Below are 21,307 nucleotides of genomic sequence, written 5' to 3' on the forward strand. Positions count from 1 at the left end.
GGCTGCCCTTGGATCAGGTGTCCACTCTAGTCCAACCAACTGTGGGTCACATGGTTCAAAATTTGATCAGCTTAAGCATTACATAGTGTACAAGCAGAGGAATTTGGGATATCCTAGGACTTGAGTTACTCAAGACAGGGATTCACAGTCATGAATGGCCTAGACCACAAAATAAGCATCGGGCATGAATTACATTGGAAGAAAATATCACACAAAAGAGAAAAGATTTTATTGTCTTATTAGTCAATATTCCTGGATGAAACAAGGGGCACAGCGTGAGACCACGTTCACAGTGCAACATAGGCCTTTAGGAAAGTATTTCAAAGACTGGCCTGCCCAGACTCCTGTCTTTAAGCCAGCAACCCCCTCACTGGGCCCCAGCTATCTTGACAGATGGAGATGCCATGGTTTCAAGGACACTCAGCTGGAGCTTCTGGGTTGGTCTCACCATGTGGTCCTTATAAAACTGCTATTTAGGGGAGCTTTCTATAGTTTGAGGCAAAACATAGCACTAAATTAGCGTTTCTAAGCCCCCTGCCTTGGACACCTCCCTGGAACATTTGGGCTTGTCACACATTCCAGGAGGGAGCAGCAACACAGCTGCAGTCACAGCTGCCAGGAATAGGCCTGGGCTCCCACCCTGTGGGGGGCAGGGTAGAAGCTGCAGGGTTTCCTCTAGGGACCCTGAGTGAGCTCACTTGCACCCCCACACCAATGACTTCATCCACCCAAGGCCATTTGGCAAAGAGCCTAGACAGTGTGAGAGGGGCTTTCTCCCAGAACAGGCTGGGGACATCTAGGAGGAGTAGGGGAGGGATAGGCTAGATCTAATCTGACTCCAGAGAGATCAGGGGTAAGTATGGAACTCTGAAATGCAGAAAAGTTCAAGAAAAGGGGTTGGGGGAGGACATAAGGCAGTGGTACTTTGCTATTTAAAGGTAGAAAAATGCAAGGAAGTAAAGCTTTTTCTCCATTTGTTCTTTGGCAATTCCATTAGAGAATCCCAGGAGGCAAGCAGGATGACCTCATGTCTTCCAACTGAAAATCTCAATGATTCTGTGAAACAGAGCCCCGGGCTGCACCATGCTTCTGATGCAAACTGCTTTATGTGTATTTTGTCACATTTAAAGGAAGGTTTAATACTCTTAAATATCTACCAAAAGTAGATTACAATGTGTGACAGTCACATAAAACAAACTTCACTTCTCAAGATCACAAATATTTGGAATATAAAATGTCCAGGGGGGGATATTAAAAGTAAGAAAGGTACAAAAGAAGTCTGCTTAAAAAATTACCAAGTATTTTTAAAAAATTGATGCCCAAAGAGTTGTGGTCTGGGTAACTGTCCAGGTAAATGCTTCAGATGCTTATTCCTTTAATAAGAATGAGCTCAGACAGAGCTGTATATCCAAGAGTGTGTACAGGAGATGCTCCGGGGCATCACATACACAAGCACATACATCCACAGGGACAGACACACAGCTGGGTTCTTGTTGTTCTAGGCACTTCATATCCGTGGTCTTAAGTCTCCCACCTTCCCATTACATTTGACAAGTTACTTCTTTGGAGGCAGGACATTTTCTTCAAAGAAGCCCTGGTTGACAACATTCCCTGCTGGGAAGTATCTGGCCACCACAAAGGAGGACCCATCACTTGCAGATGCCTTTCCCACGCCCATCTTCTTTGTATTCTTCCATACCATGGCTGTGAAGTGTCCTGTAGGGAACAGGCAGGGGGAGAGGACAACAGATGAGTTAGCAGAGCTTTGAGAGGATGTGGCAAGGGATTCTTGAACTTCTGCACTATCTTGCTAGGAGCAGATTCCTTGATCTTTGTAGTTTATCAATCAGAGGAAGGAGGGAAAAACACATTAACTGCCAGATTTTTTTTAAAGCAGATTCTTTCAGTCAGCTATACAGCCATCTCAACACTTTCCAGGAGTCTCCCAGAGATCATGACAATGGCCAGTGGACCCCACAATTAAGATGCCACCCTATCTGGCACCTGCCTCTAACCTTATCCCTAAACTGTACTCTTAGTGCAAGGATTTCCATGTTATTCTCTAGGAATCACTTTTGGTCATCTTACTTGGTATCTCAGGAAGTTTACTAAAGCTGGCCCCCCTTTACAAAGCACTGGCCCTTTTAGGTTCCATGATGCCTCAGGCTCTGGGCATTCTTCCTGTTTCACTGACTCCTCCTCCTCTTCTGTCTCCCTTGTAATGTTGGAGAGCCTGAATCTTCCAGGGCTCAATCCTGGGCTCCCTTTTTCTCTCTACACATTATTTAAAAAAACTTTTTTGGCGGATATGAGGTATTAAACCCCAGGGTCACTTTACCATTGAGCTATATCTCCTTCCCTTTTTATTTATTTATGCTTTAATTTTGAGGCAGGGTCTCCTTAAATAGTTGATGCCACCTTGGCCCCCTCCAAATTGTTTTTCACTTAAGTAGCTGGAATGATTGTTTTGAGCCATGAAATCACATCCATTTAGTTTCCCTGCATAAAAGTTTTTCAATCACTTCCATTACACCTTGAATGAAAACAAATGCTTTGGCCTGGTGGCCTTTCCTTCCTTGAACACACCAGGTTATTCCTACCAGAGATGCTTGCACACACTGGCCACTGTGAAATGTTATTCTGATGACCAACAGCTTCTTGTCCCTTAGGTCCCAGGCTAACTTTCACTTGTTCAAAGAAGTCTTTCACAATCTCCCTTTTATTTACCATTCGTCCTCTCCCAAGATATTCTTACCATATCCTGTTTTTCCCCTTGATAGCATTATGACCATTTGCAGTGATAAATTTGATTATTTGATTTTTGCTTGGCTCCTTTACCACATTATGAGCCTGACATAGGACGAAGAACAACTTCTTTTATTCACCAAGATATACCTAGTATCTTGGCATAGCATAGCACATGAAAAGTGTGAAATACAATCTTGATGAATAAATGAATGACAGAATAAATGAATAAAAGTCACATGGAAAAATCATCCTGGAATTTTGAGGTTCTACTTTCAATGGAAATGCCAGCATTCTATATTTTGAACTAAGAGCTTGACGAGTTAGAGCCTCATCGAGACCCTGTACTCTGAGCGAAACAGCCCAGTTCCCTTTCAGACTACTGCTCCACCCTGCAGACACTTCTGAGGCTTGCTGAAACTTCTTAGCACCAGTCTCCTACTTCACAGGCTGCCTGCCCTTCACTCATAGAGCCTCTCAAAGCTACTCCCATAGCTTGGTTTTCAACTCTCCTCTCCTTTGAGGTCAAAGTATTGATGCTGTAATGAATTCTTTACCCAATGATCCTACATTCTTCTCATCTCTTGGGAGCAGAGGTCAGGTGATTGTCCCTCCCATCTTTAGTGTTTCCCACTCATAAGGATCAAAGGGGAGTTTACTTCCATGTTGCAGAATGGCCATCATTTTCTAAAGCAGCCCGGAAGAGATTATATTTCCTCCTAAATCTATGGTTTGCACTTCATCAAGCTGTGTGAGGGCAGGCTGCACATCTGTTTGATTAACTACCTTCTCCCCAATGTTTAGCACTGGATGAGGCATATAGTAAATATTCAATAACTGATGAACAAAGGAAGAGAGAGAGAGGGAGGGAAGAAGGAGGAAAAACAGGACCAGAGCAGCTAAACTTTCCATAGGTTTGTTAAGAAGGAAAGAGGGCAACCACTTCACACCCATTAGGATGGCTATTATAAAAAACATACAAAAATAATAGAAAATAACAAAGGGTGATGAGGAGAAATTGAAACCCTAAGTATGGCTGATGGGAATGTAAAATGGTATAGCTGCTAAGGAAGACAGCACAGCAGTTCCCTCAAAATTAAGCACAAATTTACCTTAGGACTCAGTAATTTCATCTTGAGGTATACATCCCATAGTACTGAAAGTGAGGATTCAGATATTTATATACCCATGTTCACAGCAAAAAGGTTTAACAATTGGCCCCAAATAACACACCCAAGTGTCCATAGACAAATGAATGGATAAATAAAATGTGGTACATTATTCAACTTTTAAAGGGAATTCTGAGCGAGGTGTGGTAGCACTTGCCTATAATCTCAGCAACTTGGGGAAACTAGGGCAGGAGGACTAAAAGTTCAAGGCCAGCCTCAGCAACTTAGGCCCTAAGCAACTTAGCAAGACCCTGTCTCAAAAGAACATATAAATTTAAAAAAGGGGATGTGGCTCAGTGGTTAAGTGCCCTAGGTTCAATACCCCCACCCCGCCCCCTCAAAAAAGAGAATTCTGGGAATGCGAACTGTGAGAACATCATGCTAAGCAAAATAAACCAAACACAAAAAAAGGTCAACTATTTTATGATTCCATTTACATGAGCACTAGAAAAGTTAGATTTATAAAGACTGAAAGAAGGGGCTGGGGATGTGGCTCAAGTGGTAGCACGCTCGCCTGGCATGCGTTCGGCCTGGGTTCGATCCTCAGCACCCATACAAACAAAGATGTTGTGTCCGCCGAAAACTAAAAAATAAATTTTAAGGGATACAAGGTTTCTGTTTGTGAAAAGGCTCTGGAGATGGATGGTGGAGATGTTTACACAACAATGTGAATGTACTTAATGCCACTGAACTATGCACTTAAAAATGGTTAAAATGGGTCTGGGGTTGTGGCTCAGTGGTGGAGCACTTGCCTCGCATGTGTGAGGCACTGGGTTTGATCCTCAGCACCACATAAAAATAAATAAGAATGTTGTGTTCATCACTAAAAAAAATATTAAAAAATGGTTAAAATGGCAAATTTCATATTATAATATTTTGCTATAAAATTGGAAAAGAAAAAGAAGCAAGAGAGAGAGAAACTGGTATTCATACTCTTCTAATCTTTCAGCATGAAACAAAGTTGGTGTCTCCCATTGCATCTTATATATGGTAAGGACTAAAAACAACATTCATTGATTAAATTCTGTTTTTCCCCCCACAGTTGAGCTCTATTTTTGTAATTTTTAATTTTAGGAGGGGTGCAATGGTGCCCAGTGACTTGGGAGCTGAGGCAGGAGGATTGAAAGTTTAAGGCTAGTCTCAGCAACTTAGTGAGGCCCTGAACAACTTAGGGAGACCCTGTCTCAAAATAAAAACTAAAAAAGGCTAGGGTTGTGGCTCAGTAGTTAAGTGCCCCTGCGTTCAATCCCTAGTACCAAGAAAAGTTAAAATAAAAATAAGTAAATTTAGTGTAATTTATTTTTTGTCTGTATCCACAAAGGATTTGAGGTTACTAAATTCTTTATGAGAATACCAAACATAAATACTAACCTACAATATCAAGATGATACAATCAAAGTGAGAATTTAAAAGAAAATAAGCCCTAACCACAATTACACATCTTTACCACTTGTCCCTATATTTGGATTGACTTCCACTTAATAAACTCTGGTTTTCCTTTCTGAATAGAAGAGAAACCCTTCTTGCCCATTCACCTTTGGTCCTTACACTGCTGACCACAGCTCCAGGCATTCAGCAGCTTTGCCAGGAGTTACTGCTTATTTGAGCTGCCTCTGCCAGTGCTCAAGACCTTTTTCACACAAGCCTTCTTGAGAGAAACTGGCCACATACTTTGGCCATTGGCCATTGCCTCACTCTCTCTCCAGAGAAAGAAGAGGCTGCCATTTATCCTCTGGTCACCAAGAAAATGATCAGACACAAAGCTCACATCAGCAGCATGCATGCCAGTGGTAGGTTTTTCCAAACAGATGAGACTAAGCAATCTTTCCTTTTACTGGGGAAGTTTCTATCTGTGCAGAAATAATTAAGTTAGGGCATTTAGAGATCAATTAAAGGACACAACTTCCTTAACAACCATCAGATACACACTGGTTTCCAATTCTAACAACAGTTCCTTTTTATTCTTTTTTTTTTTTTTTTGCCCTCCCCACCCCTGCAAAAAAAAAAAAAAAAAAGAATCACATTCTCCTTGTTATCGAGCATGAAAACTTCCTAGGATATGCCTTCAAAAAAACTCATTGAATAAATTACAGTATATTCTTGGAAAGGAATAATGTTCAATGATAAGAAAGAATGAGGAAGCTCTCTTTATACTGATATGAAACAATCTCTAACAAGTGCAAAAGAAATCACACACTCTGACACCAAAGTGTAAAAAGGGAAAAAAGAGAATAAATATACACACATGCTGGCATAAGCTCAGAATAACTCCAAAACCATACACAAGAACTGGTCACTTGATTGCCGCTTGGGAGGAAAGTGCTGAGGGTCAGGACTTATGTGGATAATACAGCTTTCAAATTCTATATCATCAGACTAATATAAAATAAATAAGCAAGCCAATCTCACTTAGACAGAATAGAGCAAAATAATGATAATAAATGCTTCTTTCCATGCAGCACATAGCATGGATCAGTGCCTTTCATTACAGGATGTTGGCTGTGGCTGGGCTGAGGGTAGGGATTGGTTACAGAGTATTTTGAAGGTCCTTCACCTACAACATGGACCCAGGCCAGGGAACCCTGAACAACAGCACAGCATTAGGCTGAAGCAGGGTGGACCTGAAAATGTTCAAGGGTCTTGCAAGCCCGGATTATAATACCACTCAAAGTCCTACTTTTGTCTTAGGTTCAGGCTCTGTCTGCCCTGAGGCATTGTCCACTGGTACTTGGTGTGGCCCAGGAGCCAGTTTTTTTTTTTTTTTTAATTTTCCTCTTTAGGGTGAGAGATGTGGGGGTGAAGTGTGGGCCAGATGGCCAGGGATCATGGGGGTGATCATGGGAGTTCAAACTCATTCCCCATTCTGACTCTTGTGAGATTTCTACCTGGAACAAGAGCCATGGAGGAGGCATTAGATCAAGGACAAAAGACTTGAAAAAGTCTCTTGCCCTTTGTAGGCCTCAGTTTCCTCCTCTACAAAACAGGCAGTGGCACACACCTGTAATCTCAGTGAGTTGGGAGGCTGAGGCAGGAGAATCATGAGTTCAAAGCCAGCCTTGGCAACTTAGCAAGGCCCTAAGCAACTCAGCAAGAACCTGTCTCTAAATAAAATACAAAAAAAAAAAAAAGGCAGGGGATGTGGCTCAGTGATTAAGCCCCACTGGGTTCAATCTCCATGACTAAAAAAAAAAAAAGCCCTACTCTTGAATAGTACCTCGAGGCAGGTGGCAGCAGTGCATAAGCATGTCCTAACCATCAAGGGGTGTGCACCCACGCAAACAGCGCAAGAACTTGCTCTGACACATGTTCAGTTGCTCAAGAATCTGGTTCAAGGGAAAAGCAATTCCAGAAGCTATGAAATTGCAGAAGCGTCTCTGGACACTGATCTTTATTGAAAGAAGGCAAGGTTCTGCTCACACATCCTTAATCACTGCTCCTTCCCTATCACTCTGTGGCAACATCAATTCTCACTAAGTCTGCAGAGCTAACTGGAAGGAGAAATGCCCCAGAGTTCTACCCACACAGTTGCAAGAACGCCTGCCCAAAAAGAGTAAGCAGTAAGCCACAGGAAATGGTGACTGGCTCTGAAACATGTCACTTCCTGCTTCTGAAGAAACCTTCCAGAGTGGGGAGAGGTCAAAAGTGGCTCTGCTGTTGAGTGGGACTGGGTGGGGGAGGGGCAGGTAGAGGGTCCCCTTTTCAGTTTCTCTGATGCCTTCTACCCAGAGGATCCTACCTCATCCTGGGCCCCAGTGGAGTCCAAGCCAGTTTTGGAGAAAGACAAGAAGTCTGGTGAGGCCAACAGAGGGGTGAGAGGAACCCCAGAGCAAAAGCAACTGTCTAGGAGTTCAATAAGATAAATATTTACCGCTCGCCCTGGAGGAAGTCTATGAGAAAAGGGATGTCCCCATGGAAGGCTCCCCTGCATCTGAATCACCAGCTCTGTGTCCCTTGAGCTACCATGGTGTCCTTTGCCCTTAGACAGGGAAGAAAAAGAACTGACCCAAGTTCATGCAACAAATAGTACCAGAGCTAAGACTAGAAGGAGCTTTCCTGCATCCCAAGTTCACCTGAGCTCAGTAGAGTGGCGGTGAGGTGAAGGAAAGGCCAGGGGGGACACCAGGCTTAGATAACATGCAGGAGGGAGGTGGGGTGTGAAGGGAGGAGGAAATTAAGACCAGCCTGGCCTTTTTCCTGAGAGCCACTGCAGTTGGATGAAGAGAGCATTTTTGAAATCTGGCTGCGAGCCAGATCTCAAAGTCTCAAGCTTTAAGGTAGTAAGTCTCAAGCTAACTTTAGAAATCTGGCTTCTGGAGAGCAGGATGGATTGGAGGGAGCAGGACTGGAAGCAAGGTGACCAGTACAAGAGTTGAGGTACCAAATCAGGAATGGGGCTCTCAGCAGCTTTTGAAATCCTGGCTCATTGTGACACTCGGCAGGAATGTGGAGAACTTTGAGCTGGAAGCAGGAGTCAGCAGCTGGGTGCTCTCAGAAAGGAGAACTCTGACTGGACAAGGTCAAACCAGAGAAACATGAAGGTAACACAGAAGAAAAGAATTGATCTTCTGAAGGTTAGTTCCTCTTCACAGACAGATACCCTGCAACCTGCCCAGGCCGCTGGTGCCACTTACCAGTTCCTGAGGTGAAGCCAGGCTGTTGGAAGTTGTAGCTCTTGATTTCACTGTACCATCTATCAGCCACCTCCTTTCCTGTGTGCAGAAGGCACTGTTGTAAATTCACCAACAAAATCCACCCGTTTCTATTCCCTCCATCTTCTTTCATAAACACTAAACCTCCATCCCATAATAAAATTTCTCATAAAGCAACAGTGAGGGGAAACATCTGGGATGCTCCTGGAAGACTCCCAAGGGCTCTTGCGTGTGGAGCGGGAAGAGCCCTGCTCTGGGACTAAGGATGGGCCCGGGGAGCCTGCACTGGTGTTGCTGCCCTGCCAGGGACTAGTTGTGTAATTCTGGGTGAGGCTGTCCCCTCTCTGGGCCTCTACAATAAGAAAGTTGAACACAGTGCACACCAAGGGCCTTCTAGTGATGCTCTGAGTTTCTGGGAGACTTTCCTCACCCCACCCTGTGTCTGGCTTCTAAAATAACCACAGAAGAAAGGCATCTGGGCTAGTAGGCCAGGAATCTCCACTGTGGTCAGGAGGACCCTCTCCTGGAGCGTTCCCTGGCCCTACAGGTGGCGAGAGAAGGAAGTGTTTCCCTGAGAGCTGATGATCTCAGGGCTAGAGCTAGAAGCTTTGACCTCAGGGTAGTAAGTCTCAAGCTTTAAGGTGGGGGTGAATCACCTGGGGATCTTGTAAAATAAAGACTCTGGTTTCAGTAGAGCAGGGAGGGCCTATGAGTCTGCATTTTTAACAAGCAACCTGCAGCTGCTGCTGCCGATTTCCAGGACTAGGCATTAGCGTCACCTGGGAATCAAAAAAATTTAAAAGAACAAACAAGGCCTGGGTCTTTCTTCAGACAGGTTGTATCAGTCTCTGGAGAGATCCAGGCACTGGTATTTTTTAAAAACTCTGCAAAAGATTCCAATGTGCAGCCATGGTGGAGAGCCATTCATTGTCTTAGAGATCACCTACCCAACCACCTCTCTAGAGCCATGGGGAAAACTGGGGCCAGAGAGGGTAGTGATTTGGTCAAGAGAGGGGTGCTGCCTTCATCATGCACATAGCTCTGCCAGAGGGGGCGCTGGCTCAGGCTGTCTGGGGAAAACCAAGAGGACTCAGGGTGCTCCCCCTGGGAACTCCAGGAATGTGAGGCCGGGGAAGAATTCTCCTGCTGGAGAAAGCTTCAGGGAGTGAAATCACTGTGATATTTTCCCTAAAACCCCATTTCAGGGCTATAGGAGCCAGAAAGTTCAAGAATGTTTGGTAGAATCATTCCAGACCCAAATGGATAAAGAAATTGTCTTTTCCATTATGTTTGTTTCCAAAATGGAAAAAGATCTATTACTTTCCTCTGATTATAAAAGGAATATACCAGCATATTAAAAAAGCAACAACAACAACAACATTTAGAAAAATGTGAAGAAAGTAAAATTTTTCGGTAGCTGGTGCTCATAAAATCAGACAGAGACTTTGTCCAGAAGCCTCTGCCTCCCCCATTCCTGCTCCTCAGCCTGGGAGCTTCCAAAGGGAGGGCCATCATTCTGACTCATCTCTGTGTCCCTGGCACCCAGCACTGGCCTGGCCCTGAGCCGGCCATCAGAGACCTTGTGGTGAACTGAAGTCAGCTGGAAGCTGTGATTCAGGGAGCTCTGGATTTCCTTTCTCTTTCTGGGACTGAGGGCACTGGGGCCAGGTGGACCCACCCAGTCCAGTCCCAGCTGGGGCAGAGGAGAGGGGAGCGGAGAAAACCACCCACCTGTCTGATCGTAGGATGCCCAAGCAAGGTTCTCCCCACACTGGCCTCGACTGGATTCTGGGCTGTGCTTGAGGATCCTCGTGCTGGCCAGGGCCTCAGAATACCTGCCGGAGTCCACGGAGTCCACGGTGCTTCCTCAGAGTGGGTGCCACCCAGGGAAGCCCCAGCATCTGAGCCCCAGGCTGGTGTGGCTGAGCTTCCTTCCCTGCCCAGGCTCTGGGAGGAAACTGGGAGCATCACACCTGCATTGCTTCTGGCCTCCCAGTGGTCTCATTTTACAGAGGAGCAAACCAAGGCTCAGCAGAGCAAAGGGATCTGCCTAGTTAGTGGCAGAGAGGTATTCAAGCTTGGTTGTATTTGATCCCCAAACCCACGTCCCTCCAACCACCCAGGGTTCCTCTGTAACTGCAGCAGCCCCATGAAGGACCAAAGCCCCTGGGGTGCTGGGGACTCACTGTTGAGCCTCTTGGTTGAGCTTCTTGCAGAGCTTCAGTGGGGGGACGCCATGCTTCTGTCGGTACTCATTGTGGGCCTTCAGGACCTCATTATTAAACTGTTTGGAAGCTGAAATTATGGCACAATGAAAGGCTCAATGCATAGCAAAGACCACCAAAAATATAAGGTATACTTCAGAGCAATGCCCAACTCAAACTTAAGGCCCCATGGACAGAATGTTGTCACCTTCCTCTACCTGGCACCCCAGCCACACAACTCTGTTCTACATTGCTGCTTATCCTGCTTCCATCCCTGATACCACCTTCCACATCTCTGCATGTGGAAACCCCATGGATTTCGTGAGGCCTGCAGACCATGTTTGGATTTTGGTCTTTATCCAAGGAACAGGAAGTCTCAGAATGATTTGATTTGTGTTTCTGAAAGACCCTGAGTGGGGTGGACAAGAGATCAGAGCAGATGTTGGGGTGCTGGACAGACAACCATAGGACTTCTGGAAGAAAATGTCTGAAAGAGATTGGATCCCTCATACTGGACCTACAGTGAGTGGTGGGGTCTGGAGAGGGCTAGAATTGGGAGCCCAGACAGAAGTGGTCTGGCTGGCCAGGCACAGTGGGCACACCTGTAATCCCAGCAGCTCTGGAGGCTGAGGCAGGAAGACTGTGAGTTTAAAGCCAGCCTCAGAAATTTAGCGAGATGCTAAGCAGGTCAGTGAGACCCTGTCTCTCAGTAAAATACAAAATACGGTTGGGGATGTGGCTCAGTGGTTGAGTGTCCCTGAGTTCAATCCCCAGTACTGCCTCCTCCTCCTCCCAAAAAGAAGTGGCCTGGCCCACACTAGGCTGGTGAAAATAAAACAGAGGGATAAAGAGAAGAGGATGAAGGAAGTCAGCATTGCAGAAGTGGAGTAAGGGGAGAGTATAGTAAAGAAAGTAGTGGTTGGGCTGGGGATATAGCTCAGCCGGTAGAGTGCTTGTCTCACATGCACAAGGCTCTGGGTTCAATCCCCAGCACCACACACACACACACACACACACACACACACACAAATTGCTAAATAAATAAGATTTCATTTAAAAAAGGAAAGAAAGAAAAGAAAGTAGTGGTGATGGTGGGGAGGATGTGACCAGAGGGGGCTGAGATTGCAGTGAGGGAAGAGGTGGTGCTTATGCCCAACTAGGTCGTAAACTCAGAAGAAGGGTTGAAGTAAGGGGGGGAATTAAATTGGTGAAGCCAAACGCAAGCAAGCTCAATGATTGAAAGAAGCTAAACAAATCTGGATCTGAAATGGAAACCATCATCCATCCAACATCTTCTGTCTACCAACTACCACCTACCCAGATCATCAATCCCTCCTTCCCACACATCCTCTATTAACACCCATCCATCCTCTAGACAGCCAGCAGCATCATCCACCATCCATTCAACCCTAATCCACTTATCTGTTTATTTGCTCTGAGCACCTATGTGCCCAGTCCCTCATCATGTGCTAGGGGGCCAGCAAGTCAGCCCTGTCCTATCCTCAAAAAGCTCATGCGCAGAAGGGAGACTGCTGTGTAATAGCAGTATGGTAAATGCCACAAGGCAAGTGACCACAGGTGTGAGAGGAATTTGGAGAAGAGCAACTTGAAAGGGTCTGGGGAATCAGGGAGGAGGTGACTTCTGATTTGAGGCCCCCAGGAAGTCTGGCAGGAGGTAGCCAGGGTAAGATCAGGAAGCCACTGAGCACTGGCCTTAGAACCTAGGGGTTCCCTCTGTGGAAATGGGGGTGAGGGGGGTGGGTTATGAGTGAGGGCCTCAGACGGCCCTTACCCTGGACTAGTCTCTTCTGGCCAGGAACCTCTGTGTTCTTTGAGGGCTGGCTGAGGGTGGTGGCAGGAAGGGTGTAAACCAGAGTGTGAAGGAAGTGCCACACTCCTTCAGGTCACCTTTCTCAAGGCTGAGAAGGTGGCCTGAGAGCAGCTCTCCTCCTCTTACCACAGCAGATCCCCTGTTTTCTGGCCTCGAAGGCAAATCCCATGAGTCTCCAAGGGGACCAGAGGGAAAAGGGCTCCAGGGTTTGCTGCAGGGAACTTTGGCTAGCTGGCCTGGTGGTGTCCAAAGGTTTTCTGATCAATTAAAGAGGAAGTGGACCCACCTTGAGAACTCTGAGACTCCTTGGGATGCCCAGCCACACAGGGTGGGGCAGGAGTTATGGGAAAGGGCTTTGAACCCCAGATCTGCCAGGTTTTGGTTGACAGGCAGAGATGGCGAGACATGGGAAGCATGAGGTGAGGAGCAGGCAGTGCTACCTGATGGCCTCAGGTCTCTGTGGCCAAGGGGCAGACCACACCTTTTTTGATATGATAAGCTAAGATTTCAGGTCTTCTGAGGAAAAAGGGAGGTGGTGTTAAGGAGTATAGAGTTTTGGCTCTACAAGATAAAGTCTTGGAAGCCAGGCATGGTAGCTCCTGCCTGTAATCCCAGTAGCTTGGGAGGCTGAGACAGGAGGATCACAAGTTCAAAGTCAATCTCAGCAACATAGTGAGGCCCTAAGCAGAAATAGTGAGACCTGCTCTCTAAATAAAACATAAAAGGGGCTGGGGATGTGGCTCAGTGGTGCCCCTGGGTTCAATCCCTGTTACCAAAAAGAAAGAAAAAGAAAAAGGTTTGAAACTGTTTCACTATAGACTATGTCTAAAAATGGTCAAGATGGTATACTGTACCTGTTTCAGGTTTGGCATATTCATGAGGTATTTGGGATAAGGAGTCACGAGGTTTCCAAAGACCATCTCATGGGAAAATGGCAGGAGCCAGAGCAACTCTTGGAAACCTGGTGGAGGTCTTGTTGACCATAGGCTAAGAAAAAGCCAGTAGGGTGGTGTGGTGGCCAGAAACCACGGGTTCCTGGGAGATGGGCTGTTTCTCCCTAGTCCAGTTCCCACCTGTTGCAAGAGGGATTCAGGCCCTGAGTGGAGACTCAATGGTAAGGGGAGGCCAGACTTCTAGGAGTTCCTGAGCATCTCTAAGGAAACAGATCAAAACAAGTATATATGTACAGGCAAGAGCATGCCTGGGTGCACATAGTCAAGGTGATGAAGGGTTCCCATCTGAGTGACAGGCTGACGCACCCTAAAGCCCTTGCCAGTTTCCATGTTCCAGGAAGGCCACAGGGGGTCTAGTGGGCACCATGAGAGATGCCCAAGGCTCAGTGGAATGTGCAGTGGTGACCACAGATGCATCAGGGAAGGCTCCTTGGAGGAGGTATTCTAGATCAGGAATCATGAGATGAGAAGGCCAAGGACACAGAGGGGCAGAGTGGAAGGGACCCAGGCATATCCTATAGCTCTAGGGAAGAGGGAGAGATGGGGGAGGTGGGTGGATGGCTCAGGGGGAAGCCAGTTTAAAGCAGCCCGAGTGCTGGGGTCAGTTTGCACAGGACCCCATAGTGCTGTAGGCTCCACAGGCTCCTTGGGGAAGAGGGATATACAAGACTGCTGAAAACTAGGTCACTGCCCTGCTAGAATGAGGGAAGTTAAATAAACAAAAGTGAAGTTCCTGTGCCCAACTCAAGCTCAGTGCCTAGAAGCCACGCCAGGCACAGGTCCCCAGATCCCTGGGCCAGGGTTCTCTGCAAGAGGTCAGGTCTTTCCTGCAGTCCGCAGGGAAGCCCTCTCTCTCCTCCCCTGGCTGGGAGCATACCTCCCCCAAACCACCCAGAAGTCCCCTCAGACCACAGCCAGTTCACAGCCAGTCCTAGCCCAGGTGGCTCCTCTGGGCAGGGCGTGGTTCCAAGGAGGAAAGTTATCAGTCGCGACCACACCCAGCAAGAGACACACCCCACTTCTGCAGAAGAACCCAACAACAAAGATAAACATAAGGGAAAAAGTCAAAGAAAAACCCACCCATCACTGGGTTAGGCAGGGAGAGCCCCCAATCATCCCATGATGGGGGAAGGGCAAGGGTTATGTCTTCATTTTGTAGGAAGGTAAACCGAGGCTCAGAAAGCTCACACAGCTTTGGAGCTACTTCACACCTTAACACTACTGACTGTAAATCTAAAAATGGCCAGGATGGTACATTGTGTGTTATATGGTTCAGGTTTAGCATGTTCACCTGGCATATAGGGGGAAGGATCACAGAGGTTTCCAAAGACCACCTCATGGGGAAATGGCAGGAGCCAGAGTAACTCATGGGAACCAGGTGGGGGGGGGGTCTTGTTGACCATGGGCTACAAAAAAGCCAAATAAGGTGGTGTGGTGGCCAGAAACCATGGGTTCCTGGAAGATGGGTTGATTCCCCCAAAGTCCCCAGCCTCTCCTTCCTGGGCTGGACTCTGAGGCAAAAAGTTAAAAAAAAAAAAAAAAAAAACAACACCCCACCCATCCTTGGGTGGCCCATCTGCGCTGTACCTGGCTTTCTCCTGCTTGCTGGCCTGCTGTTTTCTGGGGGTGGGCCTGTGTGTGACCCTCTTAAACTTCTTACCCCCTTTGTGGGAGCTTCCTTTATCTTACTCATTTTTATGACTAGGAACCGAGGCTTGAGAAGGGACATAATCTGCCCCAATTCCACAAGCCCGGGGGTAGGAAGAGGTCCACCAGGAAGGAAACAGTAACTCATGCAAGTGCCATCCTGACCTCCTACCCCACAGCCTAAGAATCACCAGACAAAGGGAATGACTGAGGGGTCACCTAGGAGACGGATCAGGCTCAGTGGGGACAGCTGAGAGCAGTAGAAAGAAAAGAGACTTCAGGTTGGCAGCTGCCTTCAGATCCACCAAGGGAGAGAAGAGGAAGGAAAAGAGCTACGATTTCTCAAGAACCACCTCTGTGTCAAGGCCCAAGGGGCCCCAGCAAGTCAGGGGCTGTGGAGAAATGACTAGGACTGCTGGAAGCTGCAGTGGCTCCCTGGGGCCAAGGAAAGGGTGGGGCCAAGGAAAGGGTAGGGCCGGTCATTTGCTGGGGCGCAGGGTATAGGCGTCCTAGATGGGGCTGCTCTGGACCCTGTGAGGCCGCAAGGCTGTCTGTGCCTCAACCACCCAGCTGAAAGCTTTCATCCCTCTTCTCCCTGAAGCCTCCCTGAGTCCAGTACGGCTCTTTCCTCTGCCTCTCCAGACTCTTCTTGAAGGAGGTCATGATAATGAGGGGCCAGGGCAGGAACTGTGAACAGGCCCCTTCTGTCCCCTTGGCAAGAGGCTGGAAAACAACCTGATTCCACCTTTGGGGCAAAGCAGGTTTTGCCTGTCTACCAGGAAGAAAGTAAAAAGTAGATTAAAAAAAAAGGTAGTTCCTGCTTTGGAAGCCTGGGTACCCGGCAGTTCAAGAGGCCAATCCAAGCTCAGCCTTTATCTAGCTGTGTGATCTGGCCCATGCTGCTGATCCTTCTATGTAGCATTCCCCATACATAAAATGGGGATACCAGTAGTTGCCTCACAGGGTTGTTGTGAAAATTAAGTGCATTAATCTATGAGATGCTTTAGAATGGTTCTGGATCACAATAAACAGTTATTAAATGTCAATAAGACTTGTTACTATGTCAATAAGACTTGTTACTATTAGGTGAAACCCTTTGGGAGAACCTGCCTCATCTGATTCCTTTCCTATTTTGAAGGGAGAGGGCTACTAGTAGTTCAGTTGACTTGTAAGTGGGCAGGATGGTGACTCCTTGTGGTGCTTGTGGTCTTAGCTACCAGGAGGCTGAGGTTAGGTTGCTAGAGCCTAATTTGAGACCAGCCTGGACAACATAGTGAGACCCTATCTCAAAAAATGAAACAAAACACCAGGTGCAGAGGTGCATGCCCGAAATTTCAGTGACTGGGAGGACTGAGGCAGGAGGATGGTGATTTCAAAGCCAGTCTCAGCAACTTAGTGAGGCCCTAAGCAACTCAGTGAGACCCTGTCTCAAAATAAAAAAAGTTAAAAGACTGGGGATGTGGCTCAGGGTTAAGTGCCCCTGGTTTTATCCCTGGTACCAAAACAAAACAAAAAACAAAATCCTTGCAGGCATATTTCCATACCTTCAAGCCCAGGTATTTTTTGAATAAATGAGTGAGTAAACAAATAAATGAGGTTCTCACACCAGCACAGTGAAGGTACTAGGACAGGATTTCTTTCCTTATTTACAAATGTGAAAATCCGGTTTATGGCTGGCTGCCTCTTTTCCTAATGCAGGAATAAGTAATGAACACTTGCTCAGTTGCTTCTGGGAATAGGAAATACATTTTCTGCAGCATTAACCCCCTCTAGACTGCCTCTCTCCAATAGATTACCAGGAGACACAGTTGTTTAAGGACAGAAGAAACCAAAGTAGGGGACAGCACTTGCTCAGGCTGCTCAAGCTGTAACCCTTTCTACACCCACCAGGCTTGCCTAGAGGCAAGCCCCTGTCCCCTGGGCCCCAGCTCCACTACTGTGTGCAAAAGAAGGATGACAGCTGTGGTTTTCAAAAAATGCCTTCAGAGCATTCTTTGAATGAAACCATCAAGAAAATTAACAAAAGAAGTGAAACTACTAGGGCTTAGTGGCCCACATAACCTCTCCCTACAAAGACCTAAGGGCCTCAGTAGAAAATTCCTGGACTAGGTCCCTAAGGGCCCTCTGCTCTGATGTGTGTCCACAGACACTGAAATTCTTGAAGTGTGTGTGGAAGTCACTATCAGCCAGTCCAGCTGAGGAGGAGTTGGGGTTGGAGCATGTGGTCAGTGCGGCATGAAAGAAAGTGCACAGCTGAGAAGTCAGAGCTCTGCTTTCAAATCCCAGTTTGCTCGCTTGCTTAGTGGTCAAGGCATGAGTTTAGGCAAGGTACTCAAGCTCTGTAAGTCTGTAAAATGAGCTGATGGTAACAGCCCTATTATAAAGGTTGACAACATATAAAATACCTAGCTCCCAGTCTGGCATGCAGTTGGAGCTTAATGATTGGTAATTGCTATTGCTGAGGACAAGAGGCTTCCACTGAGCCCAAGGCCACTGCCTTCCTCTGTTCCCAACACTTGCTATATACCAAGGCCTAGCAGGGAGACCAGGCCTGGGAGTAGGAGCGGGGGTCTTCCAACAGTGAGCCCTGCAGTTTCCAGGCTTGGAGCTTTGTCAGTTGTGATGACTTTACAGGGATGCCCATTACCCCAAGCAGTTCTGGGCTCATCTGAGGTTAAGGATGAAAAAGAGCCTGGCTCACATGCGGTGATGAGGAAACTGAGGCCCAGAAAAGGGAAAGACTGATTTCTTAAGTGATCTTTTGGAGCCATGTATGTTCCTATATGACACATGTTCCTGCTCTGAGGAAGCAGACAGCAGCCCCAGCTAGTGGCCGAGAACTTCAAGGTGGGCTTATGATGAAGGTTTGTTGGAATTGGTGACCTAGAAAAGTCACTTCCTCCTAGAGTCCATTAGAAGAGGGGTCCACAGTATTATGCAGAGGGACAAATAAAATCCATTGGGCTATGAGAGCAGGGCTGGGTTAGGATTCTGGAAAGACTAGGATTCCTGGGTATATGGCAGGGGAGGGATGGCACCTGACTCAGCTGTAACCTGCCTCCTGCCCCTGGCCCCCTCCTGAGTGTGAAGTCATCCTCCTCTGAAACCTGCCTGCCCTTCTTCAGTCCAGATGGCACCACTGTCATCTTGCACCAAAACTCATGACTCTGACCCAGGTCCCTTCTCCTTTCCAGTCCACACCTCTGCCCTAGATGCCTGTGTCATTCCTGTCTGTAACTATAGCAGTCCTCCCACCCCCCACCTCTCTTCTCCCCTTCTGATCTGCCCTCTGCCCTGGCAAGCTCTAGTCCAGGGACATTTAATGGCACTCCAGGTCCCATAAGATAAAGCCCAATTCCCGAGACCCTGTAGGATTGATTCACCTCTTCTAAAAGCCTTCAATGAGCCCCATGCAGAGATGTCTCCCTCTCCTGAACTTTCACCGCTCTTCACTTGCATGTCCTGCGGCTTGGATCACTTCCCACTTTTTCCTGGAGCACTGTGGTGCCTGCCTTTCCTTCAACCAGCTTTACTGGTTCATTTCACAATCCAAATGAACACTCCTGAGGATGGCCCATTGATAGACAGCACTGGGTTTACAAATTGGTACAGAGCTCACAGATGGTGAGAAGAGAAGGGCAAGAGGAAGAGATTAAAAAAGAAGAATGGGAACACAGCTGGTTATCAGTTGTTCTGGAAAGCTGTTTTGGATAAAATATAACTGGTTAAAATATAGCTTTAGAGAATTTGTGGATTTTCTCCTAAATCTATATAGAAATAAATTGATTTCCCAAGTAGAGATCAGAATGCTCTCTAGCATCTGCCATAGTTTGCCCCATCACTACCTATCATCCTGTTCTTTTAACTACATGACAACCTCTTCACCTTCCCATATAGGAAGCACCTTGGGGATCATATTGTACAGATGGGGAAACTGAAGCACAGAGAGGTAAAGAGCCTTGCTCAATATCACAGAGCAAGTTATTATTTTTTTTTAGTTGTTGATAGACCTTTATTTATTTATTTATATGTGGTGCTGAGAATCGAACCCAGTGCCTCACACATGCCAGGCAAGTATGCTGGTGCTAAGCTACAATCCCAGCCCCAGAGCAAATGATTTTCAGGCCAGAACTGAAGTCAGACTTTCCAGGAGAGCTGGAGGTAAAGTGGGTTAGGACCAAAGCCAGAGAAAGTCACTTACTCCCCATGCTGGCATCTCATGAGGACAGACCCACGAAAGTACCAAAACATTACTTATTCGAGGCTGACAACCTCAGTGAAGCAGGACTTCTGAACTCTATCCATTAGCTGTTCTTGAGGGGCTGTGTGAGGTGGGGCACGCCTGTAATCCTAGCAGCTAGGAGGCAGAGGTAGGAGGATCACAAGAGGCCCTAAGAAATTTATTGAGGGGGATAGTAGGGGATAGGAAAGGTAGCAGAATACAACAATTACTAATAGGGCATTATGTAAAATTGTGGATGTGTAACCGACGTGATTCTGCAATCTGCATTTGGGGTAAAATTGGGGGTTCATAACCCACTTCAATCTAATGTATGAAATATGATATGTCAAGAGCTTTGTAATGTTGTGAACAACCAATAAAAAAAATAAAAATAAACAAATAAATAAATTAGAACCCTAAAAAAAAAAAAAGAAATTTATTGAGACCCTCTCTCAGAATAAAACATAAAAAGGGTTGAGGTTGTGGCTCAGTGATTAAGTGCTCTGGGTTCAATCCTTGGTACCAAAAAAAAAAAAAAAACAAAAAAAAAAAAAAACGAACTTCCTGTTGGGTAGAAACTATGGTGAGATAGATAAACACAAACATTCCTAGACACCAGAAGTGAGGAGTCAGTGGGGAGCTGGTCTATGGCTAAACATTCCTCCCAGGCCCTCACAGAGTTAGCCTGCCCTCCGTGGGGGATCAGGGATGGGCTTCCAGCCCGGGAGTTGAGCTTAGAAGGATGAGGAGGACTGTCAGGCTGGGGATCAGAGTTGGGCCAGGGTCATTCAGAGTGCCAGGGAAAGGCACCAGTGTGCCAGCCTCCGCTGCAGTGCAGGGTGTAGGCAAGGGATGGTTACCAAGGCCCAGAGGGCCTGAGGCAGGGCTGAAGAAAGTGCTCTTTTAACCTGCAGATGACGGATGGGACAGACAGTGTTTAGGAGGACAGAGGGAGACCTGCATTTCAGAAAGGTCACCATGAAAATCAGTGGTGAGGACAGGCAGCAACAGGTTGGAGATAAAAAAGGAGTCAGACTGTGCCTGGCACCTGGCCTGGCATAGAGAGGCACTCAGAAGAGGAGGAGCCACGAAAGAATGAAAATGATGCTCAGAGTTGTCCTTAGGAAGATTGGACGGAACAGGGTGATTTGCAGCGAGAGATGCTTTCAGTTAGTGGCTTTTTCCAACTGTAACTTTGTCCTTCTCCTGAAACAAAGCAAAAGCCACGCCTTGGCCGGACGAGAGCGCAAATCCCATCAGCGCCTAGAAAACCTCCCTGACGCAATGTCTGGCCTGCAGCCAGGGGGACCCTCCCTCGGTCTCGCCTTCCTTCCCTCTCTCCCGGTGGTCTCACCGTCACTTTGGCTTTCTGGTTGCCCCGGAAACTGTCCAGGCTGCGCCGCTGGACGCTTTGCCCCGTGCGCCCTGCATCCCGCACCCAGGGGTCCCGCATCGCAGCCAGAGCTGCATCTCTGGAGCAGAGGCAGCGGTTCCGCTCCCCGAGACCAGGGTGGCGGAGACCAGGGCGAGGGTCCAGGAGTCTGGGACTCCGGAGTGAAGCCAGCACCGCGGCTTACCTGACTTGCCCATGGCCGGCTCTGCGAGCTCCTCCGCTCCGGCTGCGGCTGCGGCTGCGGCTGCGCTGGCTGCACTTAGTGGCGGGCCCCAGCAGCTCCACCAGCCAGGAGTGGGCCGAGCGGCCGCAGTCCCTCCCCCGGAGCCGCCCGGCCTCCGCCTTATAAGGTAATGACAGCTGCAGGCGGAGGCGCCTGGGGCCACCCGCGGGACTCCCCGAGAACTCCTCTAGCGAAGGGAATTCCGCCACCGCACCGGGCTCTCCGGGTGCGGACCAGACCTCGGGCCTCCTGGGTCGCGGTCTCTAGCGGT

General features: G+C 47.5%; 1 protein-coding gene across 1 annotated transcript; it reads right to left on the reverse strand.

Moving 5' to 3' along the window:
* Positions 1-1,333: 1,333 nt before the first annotated feature.
* Positions 1,334-21,141, reverse strand: GLIPR2 (GLI pathogenesis related 2). Its single transcript, XM_081273810.1, has 5 exons — positions 20,998-21,141; positions 10,750-10,858; positions 10,295-10,398; positions 8,546-8,623; positions 1,334-1,716 (listed from the first exon to the last, which is right to left on the reverse strand). Exons 1-5 carry the CDS (start codon positions 21,008-21,010, stop codon positions 1,556-1,558), a joined length of 465 nt encoding a protein of 154 aa, XP_081129936.1. The 5' UTR covers positions 21,011-21,141; the 3' UTR covers positions 1,334-1,555.
* Positions 21,142-21,307: the final 166 nt, after the last annotated feature.

Source organism: Spermophilus citellus (assembly GCF_964194105.1).
Source record: "Spermophilus citellus genome assembly, chromosome: 2".
Classification (NCBI taxonomy): Eukaryota; Metazoa; Chordata; class Mammalia; order Rodentia; family Sciuridae; genus Spermophilus; species Spermophilus citellus.